The 17,700-nt window shown below is 50.4% G+C and overlaps 1 protein-coding gene across 3 annotated transcripts in view; it reads left to right on the top strand.

Moving 5' to 3' along the window:
- The window catches only part of Rassf2 (Ras association domain family member 2), a 50,959-nt gene that overhangs the window by 9,657 nt on the left and 23,602 nt on the right, over window positions 1–17,700 (top strand). For all 3 annotated transcript variants that reach the window (XR_005091409.1, XR_005091408.1, XM_028878613.2), the window contains exons 2-6: window positions 9,321–9,411; window positions 12,210–12,285; window positions 14,225–14,376; window positions 16,546–16,634; window positions 17,452–17,612. Coding sequence is in view for 1 of the 3 variants with exons in the window: in XM_028878613.2 (XP_028734446.1) it covers window positions 9,353–9,411; window positions 12,210–12,285; window positions 14,225–14,376; window positions 16,546–16,634; window positions 17,452–17,612 (537 nt within the window). In the remaining 2 variants the exon portion in view is untranslated. The remainder of the gene's footprint in view (window positions 1–9,320; window positions 9,412–12,209; window positions 12,286–14,224; window positions 14,377–16,545; window positions 16,635–17,451; window positions 17,613–17,700) is intronic.

Here is a 17,700-nt window from a genome sequence, read left to right as displayed (position 1 = left end):
GTACTGTACTTCCCAATGTGCTCCCACCTCAGGGTCTAATCATGACTGCCGAGGTCTCAAGGCTCTCTCCTAATGAAGTGCATTCTGGAATGTTTAAAGAGTAAAGCTTTGTGGGGGATGCTTTTACCACTGCTCAGCTCCAGCCCTCCCTGTGGTGCCGTGCGCTGCCAGGGAACTCAGGTGCCAGCTGCCAAGGATGGAGGTCAGCTGAGGAAGGGTGGAGAGTAAGCAAGTCTCAGAAAGGACATGGCCTGGCCAGGATGTGGGCCCCGCATCGGTCAAGGCGTTTAGGCGAAGGCGAAGTGTTGAAACCTGAATTTGCTCGTGCAAAGTTGTGAAGCGCTGTGTGGCAGGAATCCCTTGTCATCCGTAGGTCTTGGCAGGGCCTCAGCCCGCAGCTCAAGTCTCCTTCCTTGAGTGGTGCCAGGCGACTGGGGCTTCCTGTTTGCCCTCTGCCCTTCTTCCTGCCCTGTGTGAGGGTGCCGAAGTACAGAGGGTCCGGCATGGTCCCCTCTCTGCTCCAGCTCCTCCATAAAGCCTGTATTCTCTTGGGTGACCTGACTGACTAGTTAGTCTTTAGCTCTGTGGTCTGAAGCACTGTGCAGTTGCTCTCAGGGAGGGCTGCGGGGGGCGGGGGGTACACAGGAGGGGTAAAGACCAGCCCCCAAAGGGGAAGCTGGGGCCTCTAGCAAGCATTTCCTTTGCATCAGGCCGGAGCCTGGGGCAGACTTCCTCCCTTCTGGTTTGCAAGAAGAGGTGTTTGCACCAGCTCTGTGCATCAGAACATCACAATCTCTAGAGATGTTCTGTCATCTCCTTTCTCTTTGGAAGCACAAGTCACAGGGAGGGATGCTAAATACCAGCTTAGTTCTCTTTCAGACAATCCTACTCCTTCCTGTTTGAAATACATTTGGTGTTGTCCTGGGACTACACAGCTCTTTGTCAGATTTCACAGTGGCCCTTCCCCGGATCTATGCTGGTCTGACCTGGAGAGGCTCCCAAAGACGCTGCTAATCATCAGTTTTCGTTGTGGCCTGGACATCATGGTTTTTGGAAATAATCCCTCCACTGTCCTGTTCCCTGACCCACAGGTGCTGGGCACTGAGTGCTACCTTACCCTGTCCCCTCATGGTAGCTGAGGTGGGGATAGGTTGGGGCCTGGTTCCTGCCACACATCCAGGAAGACAGGTTAGGAAAGGAAAAGAGCAACAGCTACCAAAGGGACTCTCCATCTGCCTCCCTGTGGGCTGTCCCACCGGGGTCCTGCCTTTCTGTCCTGTATCTGCTTTTCTTCTCCTGGGTCTTTCCAGTGGACAAATAGGAGAGACAGTCTCAGGGCCAAGACAGAACCATAGTGGACTTCTGGGCTCCCTGACCGCAGGGAGTAAGGGCGCCAGCATTGGAAGGAAACAGGACTAAGAAGAGAAGGATCTCACTGTCTTTGGAGGGAGCTGTGACCTTTCTCAGCTCCAGGGGTTTCTTGAGGCCTGGCCTCTGCCCTTCTCATGGGAAGCTGGGCCTGTGAGTTTCTCAGGCCTGAGCAGCCCCTCACTGATTCTGTGGAGCCTGGTGTGAGAGGCTGGAAATGCCTGTGCGCGAGGCTTGAGGAAGGGAAGAGGGAAGCTTCTTGGAAGGTCAACGATAATGTCATCGCTAGCAGGTCTGTCCCCAACCTCCCACCTGGCTGCTCAGAGCACCAGGCCTGCCTTGGGGGAACAGCTGTTTTACCACAGCCGAGCCAGGAATATTTAATTCCAGACATGGGTTGGTGTCGTAACCAGAGTTTTAGGGCAAAAACCTGGCTCTGCAGCCATGACTGACTGGCTGGGCTCGGTCACCATCCCACCACGCCACTTAAAGAGAAGACCAGTAATGGCAAAAGTCTGCATCATCAAGCAGTCTGTTGTGAGGTTGACCACTGTCTGGGTTCTGGTCCTTGTGGTGGTCATGACTTGAGGGGTTCAGAGTGGTTGCTTTAGGATACATCTCCTACAGATGGCTGTTACCCTCCCAGGGTGGCCCATCTGTGAGGCTTTTGCTATTCCTAGAATCCACAGTGACTGCAGGTTTCGGACAACGACTTGTTTCTGTGCCTTCAGCCTTGAAGAGGGGTGAGCTAGGTGGTCAGACCTCCTGAGTGGCTAGCAGGCTCGTGCAGAGTCTAGAGTGAGTTTGACCCAAAGTCAGGCACAATGAAGGCAGAAACGCCAGCTTTTATACAGTATCTAATTCCTGATCTCAAACAAGGAGTGCGTGCCTTTTAGACAAAGCTGTTTCTAAAAGTGCCTGTTGGGATGTGGTGATATTGCTGGTACCATCCAACCCCTTTTAATATTGCATGCTGAGTGTATTACCCACGTATGTCTTAGCTTGTCCCAATCCTGAGACTGGCTCATGCATGGGATGCCTGGGAGGTCGCTCTTCCTCCCCGGAGGGGGCGGGGCTTTTGGCTAGCGATAGCACTGATGTCCCTGGACAATTCCGTGCTGTTCTTCACACTCCAGGGCCCCTGTGGGAGCAAGCAACTGCTTGCCTCCAAGGGAATCAGCATCACCCCTTAGCTTCCTCCCCTGCCAGCCCAGTCACATGTTTCTCTGGAAGAAACCCCAAGGGAATCAATCCCTCACCCTGAGAGCAAGTTCTCCTTCATGGCTGCAGTTGAGTCCAGGCTCTCCATTGCAGGGGTGATCATTCCTGGGAATCTGGGCAAGGGAGGGCTCAGGATGGGAGCAGCTGGCCTAAGAGGGTGAAGAAGGCCCACCAGGTTTTTTGTATCATAGCTGTTAAGTACTGTAAGGAAGGGCAAGCCGAGGGTGAGAGCCTGTTCCTCCAGCACAGTCCTGGCCAGAGGTGGCTGGGTTAGCTCAGAAGGTAAGGGAAATTTGGATTAGGATTTAGAGAACACAGGAGCTTGCCTGGGTCTGAGTTGAAGATGAAAAGCAGACCCAGAAGCTTCTCTGTGGTTGAGCTGTGATCATGGTCAATGACCAAAGAAATATCTTTTGGAGGGACATTCTCTTGGGTTTAGGGAGGGAAGGTGTGGTGTGACCTTGATGTATTTTTAAAGCAAGCAGGCAGGAAGTCATGATTGTTCTCCATTTGGGACAAACTAGGCCCCTCTGACAACTGGGTGGCATGATATGGGAGTTTGAGAGTGCTAAGGAGAATCCAGAACAGTCTGCTAATAAATGAAACCAGTACCAGAGGGAAATCTGACTGGTTGGTGGTCTCATGGTGAGTTCAGTGTGGCGCCTGGGCAGCCTGTGTCCAACTGTAGTCACATTTCCAAATATCTTAGCAGACATGCTCTGTATTTAGGGGACATTCAGTCTTTACCTTAGTTTCTGACTTACAAGTCCTGTGTGGTGATATCCCTGTTCACAGAGGGTTAGTAGAGGCAAAGGTTTAGACTGCCAAGGAGCAGCTCCATGTTAGTAATTGTTTGGGTGAATTCTGTTCTCTCTCTCTCTCTCCTCTCCCTCTCTCTTTCTCTCTCTCTCTCTCTCTCTCTCTCTCTCTCTCTCCCCCCCCCCCCCTCTCTCCTCCTCCCCCCCCCCCCTCTCTTCACTCTCTCTCTCTCTCTCTCTCCCCCCCCCCCTCTCCTCTCTCTCTCCCTCCCTCTTCCCCCTCTCTCTTTCACTCTCTCTCTCTTTTCTCTTCTTCTCTCTCTCTCTCTCTCTCTCTCTCTCTCTCTCTCTCTCTCTCTCTCTCTCACTTTTCCAGGGCTTCTCTATGAAGTCCTGGCTGACCTGAACTCTCTACATAGACCAGGCTGGCCTTGAACTCACAGAGATCTTCCTGCCTCTGCCTCCCATGTGCCAGGATTAAAGGCGTGCGCCTCTACACCCTGCTTGCCCTTTCTTTCTTGTCCCTTCTCCTTCCCTCTTTCTCTCTTTTCTTCTCTCTCTTTTCCCCTCTCTTCCATCTTTTCTCACTGTGCAAAGTCAAGGAGTTTCTGCCCTGTACCTAGGATGTGATGCGCCTAGCTGATGTGACCTCTGTCTTTCTTCTTGTCTTTCTACAAAGACATGGCAACCCCCAGTTTGGTCCCAAGGCATTGTGGGACATGATGCTTGTAAATGATTCCTCCAAGGCATTTGGAGTACAGCAACCTACAAATTCTAGATAATAACAGGGAAGACAGGAGCTGCCATGTCCCTCTTTCAAAGGCATAGAAACTGTGGGTAACCCTTGGAGGAAGTCTCCAATGGAACCCACATTTCAACTCCACCAGCCATCTTCCTTTGGCCCTCCTCCTGTCAGGAACTTAACTCTAAACTTCATTCCACTGTTACGATGCCTCTGGGGCTTGCCCTGCAGTGTGTGTGTGTGTGTGTGTGTGTGTGTGTGTGTGTGTGTGTGTGTGAACTTAGCTTTATCTTTCCAGCTGATTGGGAGTAGTTGGGGATCTGGAGAGATGATTGGAAACTCTGTGGAGAGAGATACAGATCCCGGAAACATGGTAAGGAGATGCTGGGTCCTGCAACAGCATGGTAGCCTGCAGAAGTATTCTCTTTACACTCCACGAAGCGTAAAAACAAGAAAAAGAAATGTGAGGAGGAGAAGGCGGGCCAGAGGAAACAGGGTGGCCTAGCGTGAGTCCGAAGGGCGGACTTCTTACCCAGAGAGAACAGCAGACCATTTTTGGCTGTGCCGTGGTGAGCTTGCCATGTAGCCGGAAAGAGTGTGAGGCCCTGGAGAGTCTCTACAATTGGGGCTGCCAGGTGACTTGATTCTGTTAATCTGGCAGGTAAAAATGGTCCCAAGAGGGGTGGAAGATTTTCAAAGATTTATGAATAACTTGAATTGATAAAGTCCTTTGTCTGTTAAAGATGTTAGCGCTTTGTCGTATGCATTGTGAATATTCCCTCCTATTGCCTTTTGACTTCCTATGGGGTTAAAAATTTTTTTTTTCTAAACGGAAGTTGAAAACCTTGATAGTTTTTTTTTTTAATTATTATGTTTCTGAATTTTGAGTCTTGACTGAAAAAGGTTTTTTTTTCTCCTCATATCTAGTTTAACATACACTTATCATTCGTTCACCATTTTATGATTTTAATATTTAAATTCCTGTGCATGTATAATCTTTCGGTGGAAGGCCATCTCCACCTCTTCCCTCTCCAAAGGCCAGCCAGCCCTCTAATGACACTTTTGGTTACTGTGTCTTTCTCTGTTATTTAAAGATGCTGCTCACATTCTGTGTTTCCAGATCTATTTGGGTCTAATTCTGGATGTGTATTGTTTGGTTGATCTGCCTATTTTGCCTCTAGTATCAAGTAGATTTTAATAACTACATGGAAACCTTCTATTCTCTAATTGGTATTCCCAGTAGGTTTAAGAGGATGTGGTATCAAAAGGGAACTGTCTGAAGAGCAGGGTAGATTGCTTTCAGATGCAAAACAAAATTACTAAATTATAGGTTATGATGGAGGCAATGAACAAAGAGAGCTTTATAGAAGATACACTTGGTGAGTTAGAGACCAGCTAAATAATTCCAAAGAAAATAAGGGATGGAAATTATGGGTGAAAATAGTATGACGCTTGGAAGATGGATGAATTGATGGATGGATGGATGGATGGGAGGATGTATAGATAGATAGATAGATAGATAGAGAAGGATGATAGGTAGAGACAGATAGGAGGATAGAAGGGTGGGTGGGGAGATGATGGGTGGTTGGGGGGATGAATAGATCAGAGGATGGATGAATGGTACTGGATAGAGGGGATAAGCGTTTTCAGAAGAACCAATAATGGAGAGAAGAGCAGAATTAGGCAAAGAAAAGAATAAAATATTACTTCCTCTGTGTTTGAGGTGAGAAAAGAGCTGGTGACCAGTCTCATTCTTTACCATTAATCTGATTTTCCCTGGAACCTGCCTATAGAGTGACTCTGACCAAGGTCCCCTACGACTCCCATGTAGCTCCAGTCAGGCTCCAAGTGTCTGTCTGTTCCCTGGACTTCACCACCAGCTCCTGGCTCCACTATCACCCTGTTGGACACCCTGTTCTAAAGGCTTTCAGAACACCACATCTCTTGTTTCCCCTGTCCTCAAGGGGCTCCTCTCCCTCTGCCCACTCTCTTGGCTGGGCTCCCTGGAAGCTTGCCCTAACCCTCTCCATTCTTGTGATGTTATCTGTTCTAACTCAGAGGCTCACACTCCCCTCTTGTACAAAGGGTGTGTGTTGTTGGTTGTTTTTTACTCTTTGGCTCTTTGGGGAGCCCACCACCCAGCTCCCAGATGAATCACCTGGAGTCTCACTCTTTCTTATGAACACCTGGCCTTAGCTTGGCTTGTTTCTTGCCAGTTTTTCTTAACTTAAATTATCCCATCTATCTTTTGTCTTCGTGCTTTTACCTTTCTCTATTTCTGTATACCTTTTCCTTCCTTCTTATCCCTCCCCCCCAGTATCAGAGCTTTATTAGGAGGAAGGGCGGAGGACAAAAGAACCAGGCCTGAAGGGAAGCATGTGCAGAGAGCAGAGAGAGGAAAAGAGAGATAGTTTGGACAGAGGAGAGAACAGAGAAGGGCCTTTTCCTTCCTTCTTATTCCGTGTCTGGTTCTGTGGCTGGGTGGCTGCCCCACCCCTTTCCACCCCCACCCCCACCCCTGCATCCTCCTCTCCTTTTCTCACTCCTCCATCTCTTCCCAGATTTCTCCCCCCATTTACTCTCTCTTTCTGCCAGCCCCACCCATTCTTTCTCCTGCCTCGCTATTGGCCATTCGGCTCTTTATTAGACCCATCGGTGTTTTAGACAGACAAAGTAACACAGCTTCACAGAGTTAAGCAAATGCAACATAAAAGAATGTAACACATCTTTGCCTCACTAAACAAATGTTCCACAGCATAAACAAATGTAACACATCTTTAACTAATATTCCACAACAGGTGTGCTCCTGCCTGGACACATCTATCCTGTACTGATGTCATAATCCTCTTGCCAGTGACACCTGGGTGTGTGTGCGTGCGTGCGTGTGTGCGTGCGTGCGTGCGTGCGTGTGTGTGTGTGTGTCACTGAATCCAGTTGGCCCCCAGAACCCAACCTAAACTCAGACGTGTCCTTCCTGTGGGCCACCACGGTCTTGCCCTCCCTTGACAGAACTCTTTACTCCTCCGTCTCTCCATCCTGCACACTGAGAGCCGGGAAACTGTTTGCTTTGCACAGCTAGGCACACAGTGAATGCTAATGGAATGTGGAAACCTGCAAGCGCATAGGAAGAGGACTTTTGGGGTGTTTGCTAGATAAGAGTAACAACCACTTAAAAAGGAAAGGAAAGCTTTTTAAACAGTCTGCCTGACCTGTTGCTTTCTCTTCTTTCTGCACAGTACGTACTTACTTGTTTTTATAGTCAGATTATGCTAGGTTTTTGGGAAAACACAAATATTTAGAACTCAGACCCCACTGTGTCCTAAGGGTCCCACTGTTGGGTACACAGATGGGCTATGCCTCTCACTCTGGCTGAGGAAGCCTTTTATTCATTTCCCATAGTTGCTGGAGCAAATCACCCAGACCTGGGGCCTTAAAACAACATAGATTTATTGTCTGACAGGTCTGCAGGTCAGAAGTTTGGCTCAGTTCTCTTGGAGTCAAAGTCAAGGTATGATCAGGGCAGGCCCCTTTTGTTCCCACGAAACAGTGAATTCAGTTTAATGATAGACAAGCTGAAGTGTGTCAGGGAAGGTGCCTGGTGCCTGTGGTGCCTCAGAAATAACAGGGTTGTTGGTAACTGTCAGGAAGGCAGAATAGGCACCTGCCAAAGCAAGTATGTATAGTAAAATGGTGAGGATAGGCTAGCCACCAGCCAAGCCTTACCTGCTGTCATTTTTACTTTTTAATGTTTTTTTCCTTTTGTTTTCTTTTTTTGACATTTATCTATTTTTATTTGATGTGTAGAAGTATTTTACCTACATGTGTATCTGGGCACTGAGTGTGTGCAGTATCCACAGAGGCCAGAAGAGGGCATCGGATCCCCTGGGACTGGGGTTTTATTCAGTTGTGAGCTTCTATGTGGGTGCTGGAAATCCAATCTGGGTCCTCTGGAAGAGAGCCAATGCTCTTAACTACTGAGACATCTCTCTAGCCCTGGGAATTCTCTTAATAAAATATTTGGAGAGGGGGGAGGCCAGTGGTGTCACTACTGAGAAACACTTTGCACTACTCATTTACAGGGGGCACTAAGTAATATCTAGAGACTCGGCTCTTCTTTTGTGCACATAATCTCACTGTAGTCTACGTTTGTCCAGAACTTGCCGCATAGCCTGGGCTGGCCTCAAACTCATGACCCTTCTTGCTTTGGGCCACCGTACTCAGTGTTAGACACCTTTGTGATAGTGATGCCTGGGGCTGTGCTATTGATTTTGAAGCAGAAAGAGGAGCAGGGAGACTGGCAAGCATCTTCTGGGGTAGAGGGCAGATCCACAACAGAACACAGTCCAGCTGCACATGTCAGTGGGTGAAGGCTAGACCCACAACAGGTGTACATGTCAGTGGGTGAAGGCTAGACCCACAACAGAGCACAGTCCAGCTGCACATGTCAGTGAGTAAAGGCTAGACCCACAACAGCTCACAGTGGGTGAAGGCTAGCACAACAGAGCACAGTCCAGCTGCACATGTCAGTGGGTGGCTAGACCCACAACAGCTGCACATGTCAGTGGGTGAAGGCTAGACCCACAACAGAGCACAGTCCAGCTGCACATGTCAAGGTGGTCTAGCTGCACAGTGCTGTCATTAGCAGTGTCGCTGACACCTAGCTGCTAGCCTGGCATATTATGTAGCAGATTTGAATATATGCTTTCATATGCGTGGGCTGTGTAGACATATGCATATGTTACTGTGACATGAAATTAAAGAATGAGACCGAGTTTCCTAATTCATTACTTGTTTTCCCAAGTAATGAAGCTGCCTTCACACTCTGCACTCCAGTGGCACTCACGGAGCTGTGCTGTACTGCTTTATTTGGCTTTATTTGGACATTTCAGGTGGTTTCCTGTCCTAGGTCAACTTCAGTAGACTTTGGGATGTCCCTGCCAGATGAGACTCTGTTCCATGTGGCAGATGTCCTTTCAGAGAGAAGACTCATTGGCCATCCTTGGGATCAACTTTGTTTTCCTTATTTTCCTTGGCTGGGGCAGAGGTCATGCTCTTTCTTTCCTGTGGGTGTTTTTTTTAGGGCGTGAGGCCAGCGGGAGGCAGTATGGCATCTCATCAGCTCTGGCTGTGGATCTGGGGGAAGGAGAGCCATTCCAGCTGATTTTGTCTCCTTCTGTCTCCACCAGGGTCACAACCTGGCTCTAAACCCTGGTTTCTCCTTTCGATTACAGGCCTCTTCTTCTGATGAAAAGAGAAGAGAAAGATGGACTACACTCACCAAACTGCCCTAGTCCCGTGCGGACAAGATAAATACATGTCCAAGTAAGATGTCTTGTCGTATTGCGCGGCCAATGCTGGGACTCCGCGGGTAGACAGAGGCCACTGGGAGAGGTGTCTCACTTGTGGGAGCAGCTAAGACGCTCAACGTGGACTAGGGAGAGCAGCGGCAAGATAACCAGCAGCCGTAGATGAAAACCTGCCTCAGGGAACCTAGCCTGACCAGTAAAGGGGTGGTAGGACACAGCACCTTTGGGAACTCAAACGAGGCTTCCGGAAAAAGGAATTGGCTGACGGCTGCTTGCTGGGCTCTGAATGTGTGTTACCCCCACCCCCACCCCCCCTACCCACCCCACCTCACCCCACCCCTCCATTTCCCTCCGAAGTCTAAAGCCTATGGTGATGGATTGGGATGTGGGCTTCTGTAGGGGTGGAACCCTTATCTCTGAAGTAGTGAACGGCCTTAGAAAAGCCGGAGGGTGTTGGCTTATCCTTCTGCCATGTGAGGAAGCAGGGAGGAACCAGCCTTTACTGAATGCTGAATCAGCTGTAGCCTCCTCCTGGACTCCTCAGCCTTAGCTGAGAAGTGAAATCCTATTGTTTTCAGGCCCCTCAGTCTATAGCCTTCTGTCACAGCTCCTGTAAATGGACACAAACACGGCTCACAGCTCCTCCTGGGATGTTGCCTACGGAAAGACCAGGCTGCCATAGTGTGCCATGGACTGCCATGGCTCTGACTAAAAGAGGCACAGGTACCCTCTGAATAAAAAGAGGCAGGGTCGGTGGGGTGTGGTGATATGCACCTTTAATCCCAGCAGCTTGGAAGGTGGAGGATTGCCCGTTCAAAGCTAGCCTGGGCTGTGGTGAGTTCAAAGCCAGTCAGGGTAACTTAGTAAAATCTTACCCCAAAATTAAAAAGAAGAAGGAGCTGGGGTGTAGCTCTGGCTACACTTGCCTAGCACCCCCAAGGCCCAGTTCATTCATACTATGAGGAAGGAAAAAGGAGAAGGGACTGGTCCATGGCTTTCTGTTCGTTAATGTCTCTGGAACAGGCTTTGTTGCTAAAACGACAGAGGTTGAGGAGACATTGATTCCAGTCTCCTTGAGATCGAATCCAGGGCCTCATAGGTGAGAGGCAAACCCTCCACACTAAGCTGTGCCTCCAGTAGGGACTTTACCTCTTGGATACTTCCCACCTTTAAAAATTATTTAGCTCATCTGAGATTAAATTGTTTTAGACAGTACACTTAGTCACATAGTGATGCCTGTTGTATGAGATCCAGAACATTCTCGAATCTTCACCAAAGGGTTTCCCCGGGGACTTCTAGTGAGCAGGAATTTTGAATAGCACAGTGAGCCTTTGATTGGGGTTTTGTGGAGTCACATTTTTCTCTAACTCAGTCCAGCTTGTGTGGAATGACTCCTTCACTGAGGTTTGACTTGCCTGAGTTTCAAGGGCTCTCCAGTGGGTTTGACTTCCACTGGGGCCCACACTCTCTCCATTGGGGTCGAAATCTTCCTATTGGCCTGCTGGGTTTAGAAGGGCTGAGCTCTGTCACCTCTTCCCTGGGAAGCAGGCAGACACACCAGATGGGCAGCCTCCCAAGCTGGTACATGTATCAAGAGTAGATCGCCAGAGTCCCGAAGGCTCCTCTGGCCCATCTCTATTTACTGCTCCCCAACAGATCTGGCTTCTTCCACTGAATGTAAGACACACGAGATTCATCAGTGTAGTGTGTATATCCATTGCTGTGTTACTCCATTGTGACATAACTCCCTTTATTCATCTAGTCTGTTGGTAGGCATTTGCTAACCCTAACAGGGCTTTGTCAATGAAGGCCAATGTCGGGGACAAACACCTCCCCACCCCTTGCAAGCCTCTTGGTCTGCAGTGGGACGATCCGTAAGAGGGGTGAAGAATGAAACTCAGGACGGTGCCGTCTCTGCAGACACTGGGTCAAGCCCTCCAGGGACTGACCTCATGGCTTACTTTCCTTACACATTTAAACATAGTAGAACTTGTAACCTCTGACCTTTACAATAAGAATGGATTCTATTGGCTGATAAACAGAACTCAGGGCTAGGGCCTAGAGAAGGATCTGTGATCAGCATAAAGATAGATTTTTATCGGTGGAGGATGCCAAGTACATGGGGCCTCTTTCATAGGGATGTGGTCTATTTACTGTAGGAAAATGGTCTAAACAATGCTCAGGATATTGAGAGGATTCAGGTGAAGGCTGCCTCCTAATAGAATAGCAAAGATCACCAGGGTGATTGACCACTTTTTACTCTGGCATTCCAGGTGACTAGGCATCTTCCATTTCCTTCCATTGAAGAAAACAGGCTTTTGTGATTGACAGTCTTGGTTTCTCCAATGCCTTAAGCTGAGCCTCCAAGTCATCCCTGTCAACTCTCTAAAAGGACTAGAAGTCTCAGAGCTTTGTGAAAGCCGATAGCGGTCACCCTGTCCTCACTCACAGCAGAAAGAGAGAAGAAAGGCCAAAGAGAGGCAGGGGAAGTCCTGATAGCTGTTTGTCTGTGGGCTGGGGCCCAATGCTGGAGATGCTGGTCTTTGTCTACAGGCTGCCATGATGTTCCCAGGCTGCTTCCTAATGTTGATCTTGACCCTGATCATGGGGAAAGGTGTCGACGGGGTGGTTGATGCAGAGCTCTTCGTGTGTGTGTGTGTGTGTGTGTGTGTGTGTGTGTGTGTGTGTGCGTGCGTGCGTGCACACCCATGTATTCATATTCTCAAAGGACTGCTGAGGCTGGTTGGGGGGTGAGCAAGAGAGAGAATGATTGCCCTGTGATGGCTTCAGCTGGCCACGTAATTCTCCCCCAAGGAATGAACTTCTCCTACATCTGAAGACCTACAACTTGTACTATGAAGGCCAGAACCTGCAACTCCGACACCGAGAGGTAAGGTGCCCCACAGGAGGCCTGGAGGCTCCTGCCCTGGTAGGGCCCAGTCTCTTTGTTGTCCCTCCTGCTATAGCAAATGACCCTAGGATTTGGGATGTCAGTGGGTCTCCTTCTCTTTATTCATCCTGTATCTGTTTCTGTAAACTATAAGGACGCTTGTTAGAATAGTTTGTGCTCAGTTGTTCTTGGCTAACTGGAACACATTTTCAAGGGATCAGCCCCTAGTGATTTAGTTCATAGGAAGAGAGAGCAAGTGGTGAATGTCAGTTGCTAAGGCAAGCTGTTGGGGCATAGAGTGCAAGGTACTGTGGCCTTTCCCTGTCTCGTAAAGCACTTCACTTAGAGTCCTCTTGCCGGTTAAATCCCACCCTGCTACTAAGCAAAGTAAAGGAGCAAGGCCAGTCCTGGCCAGCCGGAAACCATATAAACAGCCCCGCCTACATAAAGCCTTCCTCCTTAAGAACACCAAATGCCCTGACACTGTTACATTCCTCACCCGTCTTGTTTAGTCTCACCCTCCCCATGAGGATGATCCTTTGGCCCAAGTTGGCTGATCACTAAACAGATGTTTGTGGCCCCTGTTCTGGCACTCATGAGAGCTTGGGTTCAGAAGGGAGGGAAAAAGCCTGACCCTGCTTCTGTCCTTGCATTACTTTGTGCAGCTGTGACTGCACAGCCTGGCAGACAACTTAAAAAGAGAGAGGCTGAATTTGCGCTCACAGTTTCAGTGGTTGATTGGCTTCATGGTCCAAGTGGAACATGCTGGTGGTGGGAGCATGTGGCCGGAGAATGTCTTCACCTCATGGCAGATAGGAAGTAGAGACGTATGGGAAGTTACTAGAGAGCAGATATAACCCTCAGTGACCCACTTCCTCCACTTAGACGCTCCTTCCTAAGGTGTCCACCAGCAAGGAGCCAAAGGTTTGGTCCATAGCCTGTGGGAACATCTTGTAATCAAACCAGAAAGACCCTGTAGCTGCTCTCTGAGATCTCACAGCCTGAATAGGATTGGAGGACTGCGTTTGGGGAGGTCTTACATTGAACATCTTGTTAGTCAACAACCTTTTGGTATAACTTAGAAATTCCGGAAGGATTTATTCACCTCTTGGGAAGTGTTGCGGTGTGTTAGATTATGACAAGCACAAGGGAGTTTCGCTTTAAAAAAATAATCAGATCAGCACTGCCGCTGGCAGACACTTGACACCTTTTAAGGCAACGGTTCTGCTCCAGGAGCGTGTTCTGTAAGTAAACTTGGGGCAGGCTTTGAGTCTCCGTCACCCAGAGTCAGGTCGGATTGCTAAAGACAGGAAAACAGCCAGCTCAAGGGTTTTCTTCTTGCTTCTAATTAGTAAGGCCAGTCTCTGTTACTTTAAGGGCCTGACCCTCTCTCCCTCTCCCTTCCTTCCATTTTTGGTTTTTTTCCTCCCTCCCTCCTCCCTCCCTCCCTCCTCCCTCCTCCCTCCCTCCCTCCCTCCCTCCTCCCTCCCTCCCTCTTCCTCCCTCCCTCCAAACATGTCTTTTTTAGTTAGGTGCTCATTCTGTAGCTCATACTGGCAAGGAGCTGATAGCAATCCTTCTGCCTCAGCTTCCTGAGCACTGGTACCCGAGGTATGAGCTCTCACACCTGGCCATTGTATTCTGACTTCCTTAAAGTCATCAGGATAAGACCCTACAAAGGTTTGATGAATTGCGCATCTGGATCTCAAGCAAAGAAACAGGATTTGGGGAGCGTGTTGCTGGGGAATCTCCCAACATGCTGCCGAGAGCCTTCCCTCAGCTCAGCTCCTTCCCAGAAACCTTTGTGCTTCTGACCTTTGAGGTCAGGGTCAGGGAGCTAGAGACTTCACCGAAGAGCGAGCCTCAGAGCTAGGATTGGCACACCACGGGCATCCCGTGGGTCCACTCTGGGCTCAGCACCCCGGTGGCTTCATGATAGGAAGAAGACGAGTTCATCGTGGAGGGGCTGCTGAATATCTCCTGGGGGCTGCGCAGACCCATTCGGCTCCAGATGCAGGATGACCATGAACGCATCCGTCCCCCTCCGTCCTCTTCCTCATGGCACTCTGGCTGTAACCTGGGCGCACAGGGGTGAGTGAGGGGAGATGAATTTGAGGGTGTCTGGGGCTCCTGGTCCAGATCCTAGAACCCCCACTGCTACCTGCCATGGTTTTGGAAGGGGGAGGTAGAGGCCTCTGACCTGACTCCACATGCAGAGTGAGGAGGAGTGGTTCTCAGCAAGGGGAGGCACTGAGGAGTGGGGGGCAGAGGGTCCTCCCTCAAAGGTTCCTCTTTTTTTTTTTTTTTTTTTTTTTGGTTTTTCGAGACAAGGTTTCTCTGTGTAGTTTTGGTACCTGTCCTGGATCTCACTCTGTAGACCAGGCTGGCCTCGAACTCACAGAGATCCGCCTGGCTCTGCCTCCCAAGTGCTGGGATTAAAGGCTTGCGCCACCACTGCCCGGCTTTTTTTTTGGTTTTTCGAGAAAGGTTCTTGTTAGTGGATCACTGATCCAAGCTTGCAGGCTTCTGACAGGGCGCCAGCCCGCACACACCCTCCCGGCTGGAATGGGCCTGCTCCAGGGACATCTAGGATTTGAACCTGCTGATCACAGCTCTCTGTATCTTAGTGGAACCTAATGAAAGCACAGGAATGTTCCGTCTGAGCCAACCAAGTGAGGTCAGCCAGGGGTCTCCGGTACACCTGGAACAGGTCATGGCACACAGGCAGCATTCTAGGAGGCCGCCCACTCGGTCCTCACTGCAAGTCCCGTGCAGACCTCATCTGATCTCCCACCTTCTGTGGCCAGAGGAACAGCTGGTTGCCAGCACCCGGCAGATCTTTTGTTCTCTCTGGGACTTCAGTTTTAGGATCAAGTGACTAGCCTTGTTCCCCTTGAAACTTGCTGAGGTGGGTGGCGTTCGGGCCAGAGCCTGGGTGGAGTGGGTGGGTTGGCTGCTCAGCTAAAACCACAGTGACGTGCTTTCTGCTTGAAAGGGGGAACTGAGCCCTCCCTCTCTGCTGGCTGCCTGGAACAATGTGACATTCCACAGCCAAGTGTATCATTCTCCTTCGTTGAGAAATATCTGCACAACAGCCAAACCCTCCAATCAACCTTGGCTCTTCCCAAGAGAACGGAAGGAGGGAGGCTGTTGCCCCGCCCACTGGGCATGGGGAAGCCTGGGCAGGGCTTTTGGGCTTGTTCTCAGCACTTTTACTGTGCTTCTGGGCCGGACCCTCCGTGCCCGGCACTGACCTCTAGACTGTTACATTCTGTTCTTCAATAAGACGAGTTTAAAAATCCCATTTTCCCCGATGCCCTGGGCTGCAGCTGCCCAGGGGTCCTTCAGTAGGCACTCTTGTTTTTTCTCCACTCCCCATGATAACAAGCTGGTTCTTGAAGCCTGTAAATAGTTTAAGGGCTTTCAGAAGCATGTCCCAGATGCCAGCACAACGTAAATGTTGCCTACAGGACTGTGTGTGAGGTGCCAAGGCCAGTTTCTGCTCTGGACCGCAGAGAGAGGGGTGCCACCCGGGCCACGCGCCTGCCAGTCTCTGGGGCTGCGGACTGAGGCTTGCTTGACGGCCTTAGAAATTCCTGCAGCTTTTCAGCTTTCCTTTTCTTCCCTTGACGCCATCCTCCCAGGAACACAGGCCTTAGAAAGCCTCACTCTCCTCACCTCGGTCCTTCTTGTCAAACAGGGCTCTCTCCCTTCAGAGCGAACCCCCTGTTGGTTTCGGGTATGTTTTTCTGAGCTGCCTCCACTTCTCTTTGGGGCCCCCAGTCAAACCTGGCTCTCAGCTCAGGTGACCTGTTGTGGTCCCTTCTCCGGCTCGCAGCCCTGAGAGCATTGCTCGCTCCCGAGCGTAGATAGTTCCTGAGATATTCTTCCAAAGAAAGAAACCCAGCCTGGAATCGAGTCCTGAGAAAATGAGCTGTAGACCCCACACGTTGCTTTGAGACTCGGTGCAGGCCACACACAGGCTTTGTTCTGGGTCTGATGATGGATTGGGAGCTTGTGCTGGTGCAGGTGGAGATGGCCACCTTTCTCCCGGGTTCCCCGCCTCCATCCAGCATTAGAATGTGCCAGCCCCCTGGATGCTCACTCAGGGCAGCCTGCCGGCCTCTTGTCTGACAGATGGGTGCTAGTGCCCCCTGCATGGCATGGGCACAAGCTTGCTCCCATTGCAGGAAGGGGGCCGTGAGATTGGGACGTGACCTCTCAGGGGCTAAACGAGTCTGTCCTGTTTGCTACCTTCAGCTCCACCCTGAAGCCCCTCACCATGCCCACCGTTCAGATCTCAGAAGTGGATGCACCTGCTGAAAGCAGCGAGACACTCAGCCCCACGGGTATGTGAAGAGCAGAGGAGCCTCCAGCTAGAGGCCATTTGAGTGACAACGCCATGTTTTAACCTGTGACTTTGTGTAAATATATCAAACCCACATGGATCAGTATCTTTTTTTTTTTTTAAGTTGAAAGAACTTTGAATCTCCGACCTCCTCCCCCTTAGTTTCCCTCCCTTAAAGCAACCTGCAGCATCCTTCCTGATGGAACAGGCAAATATGTGCAAATTCATACAAATCCAGGCAGATGGCCTGCTGCCGCCACTTGGAGTGGGCATGGCTCCTTCTCATCCTATCTCCAGACAAGTGACAGCTTTTGTCAGAAGCCCCATTCCCCCAGGCCCCTCACCAATAGCAGCCACCATTTGACTTCCTGTCTCTGTGACCTTGTCTGCTCTGAGCACCTCGTGTGAGTTGACTCACACAGCACACACCCTTTCATGACTGGCTAATTTCAACCCAGCCGTCAAGGTTCTTCCATGCTGTGCCCCGTGGCAGCTTGGTCGCAGCATCCTGCACGCCCTTAGGTCATGCTTCGCCTGAGTCAGGCCCTGTTCTCGGCCCTGTTCTACGTGTTAACTTACACCCTCACTGTGATTCCACAAGCAGAGACTCTTGTTGCCCCTTCAGAAAACCGAGGCCCGAGAGGCCAGGGAAGCGGGTCGGGGAGAGAGCTGAGCCTGGAGAGCCTGAGGCCTGAGCTGGGAACCTGTGCACTGCTAACTCCTCAGTAAACTGCGTGTTGTGTCTCCTCCGGCAGGAAATCATTTCATAAAGGGAATCGGGTTCAAGCAAACAGTTCACGTCTCCTCTTCCTCCTCAGACTCGAGGGGCCTGAAGCCTGTGCAGGAGGACACCCCACAGTTGATGCGCACGCGCAGCGATGTTGGGGTGCGTCGCCGGGGCAATGTGAGGACCTCCAGTGACCAGCGGCGCATCCGACGCCATCGTTTCTCCATCAACGGCCATTTCTACAACCACAAGGTAGAGGAGAAACCTCGGGGACATCACTGCTTTCTGGGCATCTGCTGCTTCAGTGCTTATGGCCTTGTGGTCGTGGGCGGGGGCGGCG

The sequence above is a fragment of the Peromyscus leucopus genome, chromosome 4 (genome assembly GCF_004664715.2).
Source record: "Peromyscus leucopus breed LL Stock chromosome 4, UCI_PerLeu_2.1, whole genome shotgun sequence".
In the NCBI taxonomy this organism is placed as follows: domain Eukaryota; kingdom Metazoa; phylum Chordata; class Mammalia; order Rodentia; family Cricetidae; genus Peromyscus; species Peromyscus leucopus.
This window is presented reverse-complemented; position numbering and strand designations above follow the sequence as displayed.